Consider the following 13,505-nt stretch of genomic DNA (forward strand, 5'->3'; position numbering starts at 1 on the left):
TTTTGGTTGTTTGGGAACCAAGGCATTTGAGAACCAAGATGTTTGAGAACCAAATACCACTATAATCATAAATAACTAAGAATAAAAATGTGCACCCCACCACCGAGACCTTTCCGTTGTAACTATCCAACCTCCCAAAATTTCAACACCTCTTGCGGTGCTTTGACCCCTTTTCCACAAGCTCTCTTTCCATGTCTTGCTTGGCAGGGTATGAGTCAAGAACCTGCAGTGATTCCGAAGACTCATCTGAGCCGGACTCTTCCTTGGACCGTTTTTCAGACACGCAGTCGCCCCGGCACAACTGCGTCAGCCCCCTGCCTGAGGACAAAGGAGAGCAGGAGTCGTTGCAGCAAGAAAGGATGGGTCTGGAGGGCGAAGGGACGAGCTTTTGCAATGGGTACGACAACACAAACGACAGCTTGTCGGAAGCCTCTGACTCGGCCAACACAGAGAGTCGGGGACTGAAGACCAGCGGTTCAAGCGACTCTCTGGATGCTCTTGAGGAGGACGATTTGGAAACGTGCTCCATGAGCAAGCCAGAGTTTTCCCACCTGTACGCCCCCACCCTTCAGGAACTGATGGGCAATGGCAAGGCCTTCTTGGGTACGGACAGAGAAGAGGGAAACCAAGTGACGCAGGAGTCTGTGTTCTCCTTCCTCCTGCCACCCCAGCCGCTTGCGCAGCTGGACGGAGAATCCCGAAGGGAAAGTGAGCTGGCTGCTTCTGCTCTGGAGTCCAAGCTGTCGGAGAGCAACATCATGGAATACTACAGCCTTTGTGCCAACATTTCCCCAGCCAGCAGTGGAGAGAAGACTGCCCAGAGTGACAGCCCAGAGGGGGGCTCTTTGAACGGCCCCGAGGGAGATGAGGGGCTCTGCGGAGGTGGCATGCGGGGCTTCATCTTGTCTCCTCCCCCCGGCTTTGGAGATGCCAGCTCAGACGAGGAATTCTACGATGCAGCCGAGAGGGTGACACAGGCAGAGGCACAAGCAGGTGAGGCCAAAGGGATTCCCCGGGGGTGGGGGCCATGATCAGTTGATGGACTGATTGACAGATTGCACTGAACTGTCGCTTTACTTTTACAAAAAAGTGCCGTATTTTTTTGCTCTATAAGACTCACTTTTTCCCTCCTAAAAAGTAAGGGGAAATGTGTGTGCGTCTTATGGAGTGAATGCAGGCTGCGCAGCTATCCCAGAAGCCAGAACAGCAAGAGGGATTGCTGCTTTCACTGCGCAGCGATCCCTCTTGCTGTTCTGGCTTCTGAGATTCAGAATATTTTTTTTCTTGTTTTCCTCCTCCAAAAACTAGGTGGGTCTTGTGGTCTGGTGCGTCTTAGAGAGCGGAAAATACGGTAACCTTGCAAAATGGTACGAAGATTAAAAGCAGGATAAAAGCAAAAGAGAATACAGTGGGCGCTCGGGTTGCGAACGGGATCCGTGCAGGAAGCATGTTCGCAACCCGCAGCACCGCGTCTGCGCACACGCGGGTCGCAATTCAACGCTTCTGAGCATGTGCAAAGTGCAATTTAGCACTTCTGCACATGCGCAAGCACCGAAACCTGGAAGTAACCCATTCCAGTACTTCCAGGTTCGGTGCAGTGGGCAACCCGAAATAGTGCAACAAAAAGCGTCTGTAACCCGAGGTATGACTGTAAAGTCTTTAATACACAGTGCCTTGCCCTAAATGTGAAGAGGACACAGGGAAATGGAAGAAAGGGAGGAAGGCACAGTGGTATTTCATTCCTGTTATTTATTTTATTTTATTTTATTTTATTTTATTTTATTTTATTTTATTTTATTTTATTTTATTTTATTTTATTTTATTTTATTATTTTATTTTATTTTATTTTATTTTATTTTATTTTATTTTATTTTATTTTATTTTATTTTTAACACCTTTATTGAATGTTCAAAAAGTGCATAATTATATATGCACTCAACATTGTGAAACGTAAATGAAAGAAAGAGAAACAGAACCCATGTAGAAGAGAAAATAAAGGGGGAAGAGGGGAAATCTTGAACCTGATGAATTGGAAAAATAAAAATGCAGCTCCTTTCTACGATTGGATTGAAGACTTATACAAACTCGCAACATATGAACAACTTGCATATAAATGCAGACTTGCCATGGAGAAAGTCAATGATATTTGGAATCCATTCTTACAAATACTGTAATAGGTTAAGATCTGGTAAAGTACAGTAACAACCTTGTAGAGTACAGTGGTGCCTCGCAAGACGAAATTAATTCGTTCCGCAAGTTTTTTCATCTTGCGAGTTTTTCGTCTTGCGAAGCACGGTTTCCCATAGGAATGCATTGAAAATCAATTAATGCGTTCCTAGGGAGACCGCCTTCAGACCAGGTCCGGAGACAGTCTTTCCCCGGACCTCTTCTGAAGGCTGGTGGGGGGGGGAGGACTTTTCTCCCCACCGCCAGGCTTCAGAACAGCCTTCTGAAGGCTGGCGGTGGGAAGAAAAGCCCTTCTCCCGCCGCCAGCCTTCAGAAGAGTTCCTGCAGGGCTGCCTAGGCTGCGAATAGCAGCCTGCTGCCGGGTGCGAGGGATGCTCTGAAGCAGAGCGCCCCTCGCCCGGGGCAGACATTCACAGCTTGGGGAGCCCTGCGGGGAACTCTTCTGAAGGCTGGAGGCGGGAGAAGGGCTTTTCTTCCCACCGCCAGCCTTCAGAACAGCCTTCTGAATGTTGGCGGTGGGGAGGAAAAACCCTCCTCCCACCGCAAGCCCCGGGAAGAGAGGAGAAGCTGCGCGCCTTCTCCTCTGTTCCCGGACCTCCCACCGCAAGCCTTCAGGACAGGTCCGGGAACAGAGGGGAAGGCGCGCAGCTTCTCCTCTCTTCCCGGGGCTTGCGGTGGGAGGAGGGTTCCCCGCTGTCCCCGGAGATTTCCCTATGGGCTTTCGTTTTGCGAAGCAAGCCCATAGGGAAATTCGTCTTGCGAAGCCGCTAAAAAATCGGAAAACCCTTTCGTCTTGCGGGTTTTTCGTTTAGCGAGGCATTCGTCTTGCGGGGCACCACTGTATACAGTTTTGGGTTTCTGTTATCATGTTGAGGGGGAAACCTCAATAAGAGTTTGATGATGATGATGATGATGAAACAGAATAAAAACCCCAAAACACATCCATATATTAAAAATGCAGGTCTAATGCATCTCACCTACGGAAAGAGGCCACAAATTAACAACCGAAAACCTGGGTAACGAAAAATGCTGTGGCAAGCTGCTGAAAACAGATAGCGATGGCACCTGGCCTAGCTCCCTGGAGAGAATATTCTGTGAATGTACTGATTGTGAAGAGAACACAAGAACGGCTTTAAGTGAGCGGCCACAGAGACAGGGAAATGGGGGAGGGGTGGACTTTCACCCCAATTCAAATGTTCTTTTGTTTTGACTTTCAGTCTGAGGACTAGAGCCCAGCAAGGATAGTAAACGTAAAAGGTAAAGGGATCCCTGACCATTAGGTCCAGTCATGGCCAACTCTGGGGTTGCGGCGCTCATCTCGCTTTACTGGCCGAGGGAGCCAGCGTACAGCTTCCGGGTCATGTGGCCAGCATGATTAAGCCGATTCTGGCGAACCAGAGCAGCGCACAGAAACGCCGTTTACCTTCCCACCAGAGCAGTACCTATTTATCTACTTGCACTTTGACGTGCTTTTGAACTGCTAGGTTGGCAGGAGCAGGGACCGAGCAACGGGAGCTCACCCTATCACGGGGATTTGAAGTCCTAGGCTCTGTGGTTTAGCCCACAGCACCACCCGCGTCCCTTCAAGGATAGTAAGGTAAAGGTAAAGGTAAAGGTAAAGGGACCCCTGACCATTAGGGTCCAGTCATGGCCGACTCTGGGGTTGCAGAGCTCATCTTGCTTTATTGGCCGAGGGAGCCGGCGTACAGCTTCCGGGTCATGTGGCCAGCATAACTGAGCCGCTTCTGGCAAACCAGAGCAATGCACGGAAATGCCGTTTACCTTCCCGCCAGAGCGGTACCTATTTATCTACTTGCACTTTGACGTGCTTTCGAACTGCTAGGTGGGCAGGAGCAGGGACCGAGGAACGGGAGCTCACCCCGTCGCGGGGATTAAAACCGCCAACCTTCTGAGCGGCAAGTCCTAGGCTCAGTGGTTTAACCCACAGCACCACCCGCGTCCCTTCAAGGATAGTAGTGGGTTGCAAATAATAATTCTTAACATAAATGTTGTGCTTTCACAATTGTAAAGTGTTTCAGGCAAGTATTTATGTATGCATGCATGTACAGTGGTACCTCGGGTTAAGAACTTAATTCATTCTGTAGGTCCGTTCTTAACCTTAAACTGTTCTTAACCTGCAGCACCACTTTAGCTAATGGGGCCTCCTGCTGCCACCGCGCCACCGCTGCGCAATTTCTGTTCTCATCCTGAAGCAAAATTCTTAACCCAAGGTACTATTTCTGGGTTAGCTGCGTCTGTAACCTGAAGCATCTGTAACCCGAGGTACCACTGTATATTGCTTAATGCCAAAGTAGACATCTAAGCAGTTTACAAAGCCTTAAAAACTGGTAGTGCAAACATTGAGGTATCAATAGCCAATGGTTTTAAACGAGCAGATCATTTATCCTCATAATATATATATTTTTTAATAAGATTTATTTCTTCACACTGATAGTCTCTTCCTTATTTTTAGGTTCTGCAGGCCCGGTCCTGCCAAAGGTACAAGACTGCAGCACCCTGAAAGTGTCTTCCAGCTGCAGCTCGGGTGAAAATGTTCTGTCAAGGCAAAGCAGGAGGACAAAACACAGGCCAGAAAAGGAACCAAGGTGTGGCAACAGCCTAAGAAAGAGGAGATCTTTCCTGGAGACGAATTACACCTCCCAAGTTACTTTCCCTCAAGCTCCAACTCAGTCCCTGGAAAACATTGATCAGTTGTCCTGTGAAGGAGAACCCGGGTCTTCAGGTCTTTCCTCCTCGCCCGTTGTGGCCTCCTTGAAGGACCCTGAGAGAGATTCTGCTCTTCTTGAGGTCGAACACATAGCTCAGATAGCCAAAAATACACCTGTCTTAATGGAGATGGAGCCCGATTCACTAGAAACCAAGTCATTAACCGATTCAGTTGTGTGTCCTGTCTTGGCCATTCGTCTTCAGGGTGCTCAGGAAGGGAGAGAGAGTTCAGACTTCGCCCATAGCTCTTTCTCCACAGTGAAGCAAGACGGTAGTTTAGCTGTGTCAGAAATATCCTTTCACGACATTGACACCACTTACAAAGAAAAACTAGAAGGTCTTACAGAAACAGCTAGCAGAGTTCAGGACCATTGTGTGTCTGGAGGAAAGAAAATATCTGGCAATGCAGCAGGGACAGCAAAAGTCTCACGTGAAGCAGGAGGAGTCAGCTATGTATTGATTGAAGAAATAATACACACCACTACCAAACCCTCTGGGTCTCTGAACATCTACCAAGGGAAAGTGTCGCCTCGCGTGCCAACCTCGGAACAGGATCTCCTTCCTGCTGAGAAGGTGGAGAAATACGAGCAGCTTGTGCTGGGTCCCTGCAAAAGAATCAAAGGTGACCTGGCCTCACGTGGCTCAAGCCAGGCACCTCCCAGAAACCTACTGCTCCAAGAAGACACCAGCAAAACGCTGAGTGAAGGCTCTGTAGCAACATCTGAAGATGCCAAACGGCTGGGTTTCTCCAAAGCAAAAGAGCTCCTTTCCAAATGTGATGGTGCTTCGGGGATCAAGAAACACCACTCTCAGCTTGGTTTTAGTTCAGTGGGAGGTCAAAGAGAAACACAGCACCAGGCAGATGACAAGTACCAGAGAACTGTTGGCCAAAGTGACCTGGTTGCAGATCAGGTCTCTTTAAACGATGATGTCCCAAGTCAATGGTCGTCGTCAACCATGACTCCTCTGGATAGGTCTTCAGAGCTTGCTGGTGACCAGAAGCCAGAGGAGAGAGCGCTCACAAATGATGCCTCCCATGTGGATTGTAGAAATAAACTGCCCAGTCCCCAAGTTGTCCCTACAGAGAAGAGTGTGGAGCATGGAAAAGCTGGCATTTCAGATGGAGTGGATGGCTTTTCGCATGACAATCCGTGTAAGTCTACGAGGCTCAGTGAGGAAAGCGGTATTTCAGAGTTGTCTTTTTTGTGTTCTGGTAACTCAACAGTTGATGCTAAAGGACCAGTGAGCTCTAAGACCACAGTGTCTCCACCTGCAGTGAACACCGCAGAGTCATTCTCGCCAAAGCATAAAACAGACAGGTGCAGTTGCCGGTTGACGTATGCAAGTTGTTTCCATGGGCTAGATGAGGCAGAATTAGAATTTGCCAGTCCAGTTGCACATGGCCCTTCTGAGGAGCCGTTAACAACCCCACCAACAACAAGAAGTTCTCCGTCTTTAGATATTAGCTCCACGAGATTTATTCTAGAGCATAACTACGTGAATGGTAACCCCAAAGACTGTAGAAATCACGTCTTGCTTCCAGACTCTCATATTCAAGTGCTGAGCTGTTTAAAAGATAGAACGTGTGCCTCACCTTTTGACTTCCACCAGTTGCTAGATAATATTATAGACCTACAGGGAATTTTGCGGCAGTTTGGGGAAAGCAGAATAAAGCACCCTCGGGATAAATGTTTGGCCCATTTTTCCGAAAACAAGAACACCTTGCACACAGAATCACAAAGGCTGATGTCCAGTTGCCAGAAAGTTATCAAAGCACATGGGCCTTCCTCGGAGACGCAAAACGCCATTCGGGAGACCTTCCAGAACCTTCTCCAGCTGACTGAAGTGTGCTTTCAGTTCACAAACTGTGGCCTTTGCAGCAAGAGGCACAAAGACCTTGCGGTCAACCTGAGAGATGTCGCGTACAGCTATCGCCAGTTTGTCCAAGCGGCACAGCAAGCCTGGGAGAGGGGCTATCCCCAGTTGAGCATAAGACTCCTCGTGTGCCAGTACACTGCCCTCAGTGCAGCCCTCTTCTGCCTCATGCAACGATTCAGGGCCTCGTCTTGTGTATGAGATGGGAGGATTTTTCACAGGTGCCTGTCCGACTTTCAACGGGGAACGACCTAGCCGAGTGTCTGCCCTTAAAAGCCCTCCTCCCAGTCAAGACAAGCTGATATGTAACAGCTGGACTGAAGCAAGCAATTGAACAGTCCCCCTCTCTAATGGATATCAGTGCTCATGGCTTAAATGAGTTGAGCTTGACAGGATTGCTCAGCCTTCATGCAAAATAGTATTTTGGTGCATGTCCAACTTGCTCCCCGCCCCCATGCGCCACAGGTAAAGAACACAAGAGATTCGTCTCTTTTGCGTGACTCAGGGTGTAAACAGCTGCAGTTATATGCATGCAGTCTCCAGTGTCAATTTGCCGCTAACCCATAATAGCTGAGAGAGAGTGCTGTCTGTCGCCCGGACTGAAGTACTGAGAACATTCTAAAGTTATAGTTTGGGTGTGCCAACCTGCACAGATAACAGCCAAGGTTGAGGGAAGTGCATCAGACCATTCAGTGCACTTGGGTGAAAATCAGGGCTCCTCATGCTTAAGCAATGCACAGTGGGATGGGTTTACAAACAAAACAACACGCAGAGCAGATAATTATCTAATCCAAGTGGCTCCAGTGTGGGGGACAGAGTGCCTCATTGTACCTATTGGACTCTAACGCCCAGGGGTGCCATCTTGGGCAGCTGCCCCCCCCCCAAGTTCAAGATTCCACAGCCTGTTGCAGGCCCCATTGGGCCTTCCCGCAGGTGTGGCGGTGTTGGGAGATGCTGTGCGGTTTGGTGCGACCTCACACCAAGCGCACTGGTACCCGGGGCACCTCCCGGTGCTACGTGGCCCAGCAGGAGGCTGCAGCAGTGTGCGCAGTGTTCGGAAATGCCGTGGGGACCACTGTGCAGGCGTGAGGTCGTACTGAACTGCGCAGGAGCTCCCGACACTGCGAAGGTGAGTGCAGCCTTCCGCTAGACCAGGGGTGGCCAACTCACAAGAGGCTGTGATCTACTCACAGAATTAAAAACTCTACCCCCTTTTGGGGGGTTCGGGTCAAAGTTGTTGAGCTTTCTTTTAGGCAGAAGGAAAGCCCTGATTTTTGAGGATTCACGCCTAAGCTCAAGGGAGAAAGGGGATCAGCCACTCATCAACAGATCGCTGGGGAAACAAACAGCCTCACTGAGTAAACTCCGTCTTCCGTTCTGCAGATCGTGCAACCATGGAGGGTGGGCGGGGGCGGATTCTCTTACCAATGCTAAGGAAAGGGACCCAGCGATCGACCGCGATCTACCAAAACCTCCCAGGGATCTACCAGTAGATTGCGACCAACCTGTTGGACATCCCTGCGCTAGACCAACATCTCCTAGCAGAAGGCTGCACCAGCCTCACGAGACACACACGACATCACACACGCACGCACGCCAGGCCCTCTCAGTCTTTGAAGCAACCCAGCACCTGTGCCAATGCCCATCAACCCCAGCCAGCGTGGTCAGTGGGTAGGGATGATGGGAGTTGTAGTCCAGGTTAGCCACCCCCGACTCCCCAGCAGTGGCTTGTCAGTGGACATGGCTGACGGGACGTGATCCAGAAAGTTGACAGTGCACGTTGTGAGATGCTTTCCTTTGCTTATAGCCACTTGCTTCAGTGCCACCGGGAGGAGCTGTCATGCTGGACATGCCTCCTCAGTGGATTTCAGTTCAGTCATACCTCTGCTTACAGCCGCTTCAGGTTGCGTTTTTTTGGGTTGCGGACTGCCAAAACCCAGAAGTACCGCAACGGGTTACTTCTGGATTTCGGCAGTCGTGCATGTGCAGAAGCGCTAAATCACGCTTTGCGCATGCGCAGAAGCACCAAATCACAACCTGTGCATGCACAGACACGGGTTGTGAACGCAGCGGGTTGTGAACGTGCATCCCGCATGGATCATGTTTGCAACCCGAGCGTCCTTGGAACTTCCTTGGAAAATGGATTCCATTAGCAGCCAGTATTCTAAAAGCGACATACAGGTAGTTTACCTGAGAAGCAAAATCTGTCCACTGCTTGTTACCTTTCCACAAACTCATAGCTGCACTTATAGAGGGACGCCCCCCCCTGCTGGCTTTTCATCTGTCAGGCCTCCTGTGTATGTACTCTTGTCTACTTCATGCATCTCGTTTGGATTGAGCTGTTGTCTTCTCAAAGTTCCTGCCACAATAAAGCAGTTAGTTTTGTCATAGAGCTTTCTTCATCTGAGTTCCAATCGGTCAGCCCTCACCAGAAACAGTTTATTTTAAAAGCCAATAAACACACACACACACAATCCAAAAACTACATTTAGGGTCTCAAAATTGTAGGGTACTTTGGCGATAGCCACAAGAGCTTGAATTTGGTACCCACGTGATGGATTGCGGGTGATAGGAGGGTACAGGGGTTCCCCCAAGCAGGATAATCCATGAGTGAGATTGCCTCTGGGTGCTTTGGAATAAGACATCCCGGTATGGCCGATGGTCAGGAATGATGGGCGTTGTATTACAGAATATCTGAAGGGCAGCATGTTGGCTACCCCTAACTTTTAAACAACCACTGTTCACTAGAAACCAACCAGGTCTCTGGTGGAAACCTCATTAAACATCTTGCAAGGAGGCAGAACCAATAGATTTGGGGAGTCCAAACTCATGGTAGACAGGCAAGGAAGCATGCAAGTGAGCCCCAGGCACAAAATGAATATAGTAAACAAACAAAGTGGTACTCAAGGAATCAGAACTGGAAGGGACCCAGGGGAACATCTACCCCTGCAATGCAGACATGTGCAGCTGTCCCTTTTTGGAACCTGCAACCTTGGCATTATCAGCATGACACTCTAACCAGCTGAGCTGATGGCAGTGATTTTAAGGGAAAGAGCTCTTTACTCGATATTAAAATGTTATTTGAACACCTGACTCATGGTGCTGTCTGAGCAGGATGACTTTCTTTTATTTTCTTCTTTTTTGACAAAATAATAAATCATAAATAAAAATGTGCACCCCATCACCGAAACTATTCCACTGTAGCTATCCAATCTCCCAAAATTTCAACACCTCTTGCGATGGTTTGACCCCTTTACATTCTAACAGTACAAATTCTACAAACACCCTCCATATCTCCCCAAAATAACTTCACCTGCATATTCCCCATCTTACCTTAATGGCGCGCGTTAATTTGTCATTCATAGCTATATCCCACACCTCTTTATACCATTCTTCCATTTTATATTCTGCTTGCCCCTTCCACTTCCTAGCTGTAATTATTTGTGCAGCTGTCAATAAATTTGTGAGCAAGTCCTTCATAGCCTGTGAACCTTCCACCCCATCATAAACAGATAATAAATTGACTGGGTCAAGGAGCTGGAGATGGCATTTATAAGTGGTCCACGTTTCACAAGCATACAGTAAGGTTGCTAGTACAATAGCTTTGTAAACAAGCATTTTGGTTTCCCTGCGAATGTCCCTGTCCTCAAACACTCTGCACTTCAATTGGGAAGAAGAAGACAAGGACAAACTTTAGTGGTCTTCAACTTTCAGGTAAGCCCACACCAGGTGTCAGCCCCATTCTCACTGGACGCCCCATGGGAGATGGAGGATCCCATTCTCTCACCCTGCTAGGCATAACCTGGATGAGATGGCCCGGCAAATTTGGATGCCTGACAAAGAAAATTTGTATGATTAAGACAAGTGTAATAAATGAATCTTAAAAAGCAGAGACACCACCTTGCCAACAAAGGTCCATATAGTTAAAGCTATGGTTTTCCCAGTAGTGATGTATGGAAGTGAGAGTTGGACCATAAAGAAGGCTGATCGCTGAAGAATGGATGCTGTTGAATTATGGTGCTGGAGGAGACTCTTGAGAGTCTTCAGAAGATCAAACCTATCCATTCTGAAGGAAATCAGCCCTGAGTGCTCACTGGAAGGACAGATCCTGAAGCTGAGGCTCCAATACTTTGGCCACCTCATGAGAAGAGAAGACTCCCTGGAAAAGACCCTGATGTTGGGAAAGATTGAGGGCATAAGGAGAAGGGGGCGACAGAGGATGAGATGGTTGGATAGTGTTCTCGAGGTTACCAGCATGAGTTTGACCAAACTGCGGGAGGCAGTGGAAGACAGGAGTGCCTGGTGTGTTCTGGTCCATGGGGTCACGAAGAGTCAGACACAACTAAACAACTGAACAACAACAGCAATAAATGAAATGACTGATACGTTACTGTCCTGTCCTAAAGTCCCATAATCCATCACTGTAGGTTCTCCTCTACGTGAGCAACACATTCATAGAAGGGTCACAGTTTCTGTGTCATGGACTGTTGTTGAGTGATCAGAAGAAGACGGGGAAAGAGGAAGTGTCAGAAGCTGAGGAGGTAACAGGGCTTAGTGAGCTGGGAGAGTCTGTAACAGAAGTCCGGAATCAGAGGCAGGAGAGGATGGGAGCCAGGAGACATGAGATTACTCTGGTGGAGAGAGAGAGATGTCTCCCCCTCCTGTTGCAACTAGTTCCCCAACTCCCAGAACCAGAAGAGGCATGAAACAGGAGGAGCAAAGACAGGCATGCAGGCGCAGTCTCCGATTGCTTGGGGAAAGCCCTGGAGAGGACAAGACATTGATGGCTGTGAGGAAGTGAGGACCTTTAGTCTCAGCACCTGATTTCATGGAGGAAAACCTACCAGGATTGAACTGCTGTGTTCATTAGGCCCAGCACTCAGCCATCGTGTTTTTGCTAATAAAGAATTGCATAACTCCAACTTTTAACTGTGTAATTGACTGTCCAGCTCACTCTGACAACAACAACAACAATAATAAATTATTTATACCCCGCCCATCTGGCTGGGCTTCCAGAAAAATATTAAAATACTGTAATACATCAAACATTAAAAGCTTCCCTAAACAGGGCTGCCTTGGCACACGGAAAGTCTCAATCCCAGGCATCTCAAGGTGGGGCTGGGAATGCCCAATCTGCATTCCTGTAGAACTGCCACTTGGGATAAGGATCGCTCTCTTGACACACAGAACTAGAATGTCATATAATCAGCTTCCTTGCCGCTAAGGGGTTGGAAGAGTCATCCACCCATTAGCCAATGGTGGGACACTTGCTTTTTTGTTTGGTTTTTTTTTGGGGGGGGGTTGACAGGGGTTGTTTGTTTTTTAATTACATGATCAGGAAACACTACAGTCACCCTGACTGTACTCATTCAAGCCTGACTGCACAATTCTATAAATTATAATACAAGAACAAGTACAGTGGTGCCTCGCAAGATGAAATTAATCCGTTCCGCGAGTCTTTTCGTCTTGCGAAGCATGGCTATTAGCGGCTTAGCGGCTATTAGTGGCTTAGCGGCTATTAACGGCTTAGCGGCTTTAGCGGCTTTAAGAAAAAGGAAACAAACTTGCAAGAATTCACAAGATGTTTCGTCTTGCGAAGCAAGTCCATAGGGAAATTCGTCTTGCGGAACGACTCAAAAAACGGAAAACTCTTTCGTCTTGCGCATTTTTCGTCTTGCGAGGCATTCGTCTTGCGAGGTACCACTGTACATGTGTTAAGAACCATCCATGATCAAAAGTTCTCTGGCTGACGAGAAGGCTTTTTGAAGTTGTTACAATATAATGCATGTAAAAATAGAAAGTTTAAAATCCAATCTCATCATTTCCATTTGTGTGCTGAAATAAATAAGGCAGCAGAAGCCATTAGTTAGAAGTGGCCTCCTTAAGGTATGCTATTAAATCTGCCCTCTCCCCCTTCTTCTTAATGCCAGCAAATATCATCTTGGTTCCTGGAATATACTTCTTGGGGTTTTCCAAGTAAACCATCAGTGTATCTTCTACCCAGGTTATACCTTTGCTTTTGTTGGCTTTTGTGTAAGAGAAGCCTTTGGCCTGACCAGTCTTTCGGCCAAAAAGACCATGAAGGTTAGGGCCAGTCTTGTGCTTGCCTCCCTTCTCAACTGTGTGGCACTGCGAACACTTCTGGACAAAGATCTTCTTGCCCTTCTCAACGTCTCCCATGGTCAAAGCACGCAAAGTAGAGGAAGGGATGCAAAGCCGCCGCCACACGTTCTCCTGTCAAGAGTTCCGCCACCTTATCCCAAGGGCACCCCGTATGCAGCGCTATTGTCAGGGAACTGCCATCGGAGCTCAGAGTGGTGGAGAGGCTCTCGGATGCTGGGAGACCCTCGGATGCTGAGGAGGGAACCAGCCGGGGAAGAGGGAGGGCTTCTGCTGAAGAAGGAGGGGAGGAGGAGACAGCGTTGGAGGTAAGGCTCAGAGACGCTTCCAGCAAGACCAGCGGTGAGAGCTCAGGACCTCCCCTTGGAACGCCCACTCTGCGCAGAAAGCTGTCGCGCAGGGAATCAAGAAGGAGACTTTCTGTCAAAGAACTTTTATGTTGGAAGAAGTTCAGGAAACGCCCACTGACGGATTCTGCCAGTGATTAAGGCAGCCACGAACTTATGGCTGTCTGGTTAGGGAGAGTTTGAAACCAACTACACAACTGGGAGCGTTTTGGCGCTTACGCACAAGCAACCCCTTATCCCATTACAGCT

At 48.4% G+C, this 13,505-nt stretch overlaps 1 protein-coding gene and 1 pseudogene across 4 annotated transcripts in view; one reads left to right on the forward strand and one right to left on the reverse strand.

Annotated features, from left to right (window-relative positions):
* FRMPD1 (FERM and PDZ domain containing 1) overlaps window positions 1-7,674 on the forward strand; it is a 91,242-nt gene extending 83,568 nt beyond the window's left edge. For all 3 annotated transcript variants that reach the window (XM_081844772.1, XM_081844771.1, XM_081844773.1), the window contains 2 exons: window positions 208-993; window positions 4,661-7,674. In XM_081844772.1, the coding sequence (XP_081700898.1) occupies window positions 208-993; window positions 4,661-6,990 (3,116 nt within the window). In that variant the 3' untranslated portion in view covers window positions 6,991-7,674. The remainder of the gene's footprint in view (window positions 1-207; window positions 994-4,660) is intronic.
* A 4,832-nt stretch (window positions 7,675-12,506) lies between these two features.
* Window positions 12,507-13,069, reverse strand: LOC309332661 (cytochrome c, testis-specific pseudogene; annotated as a pseudogene). The gene has a single exon. The product of its transcript is annotated as a cytochrome c, testis-specific pseudogene (transcript).
* Between the last annotated feature and the right edge of the window lie 436 nt (window positions 13,070-13,505).

The sequence above is a fragment of the Podarcis erhardii genome, assembly GCF_964252035.2.
Source record: "Podarcis erhardii genome assembly, chromosome: 17".
In the NCBI taxonomy this organism is placed as follows: domain Eukaryota; kingdom Metazoa; phylum Chordata; class Lepidosauria; order Squamata; family Lacertidae; genus Podarcis; species Podarcis erhardii.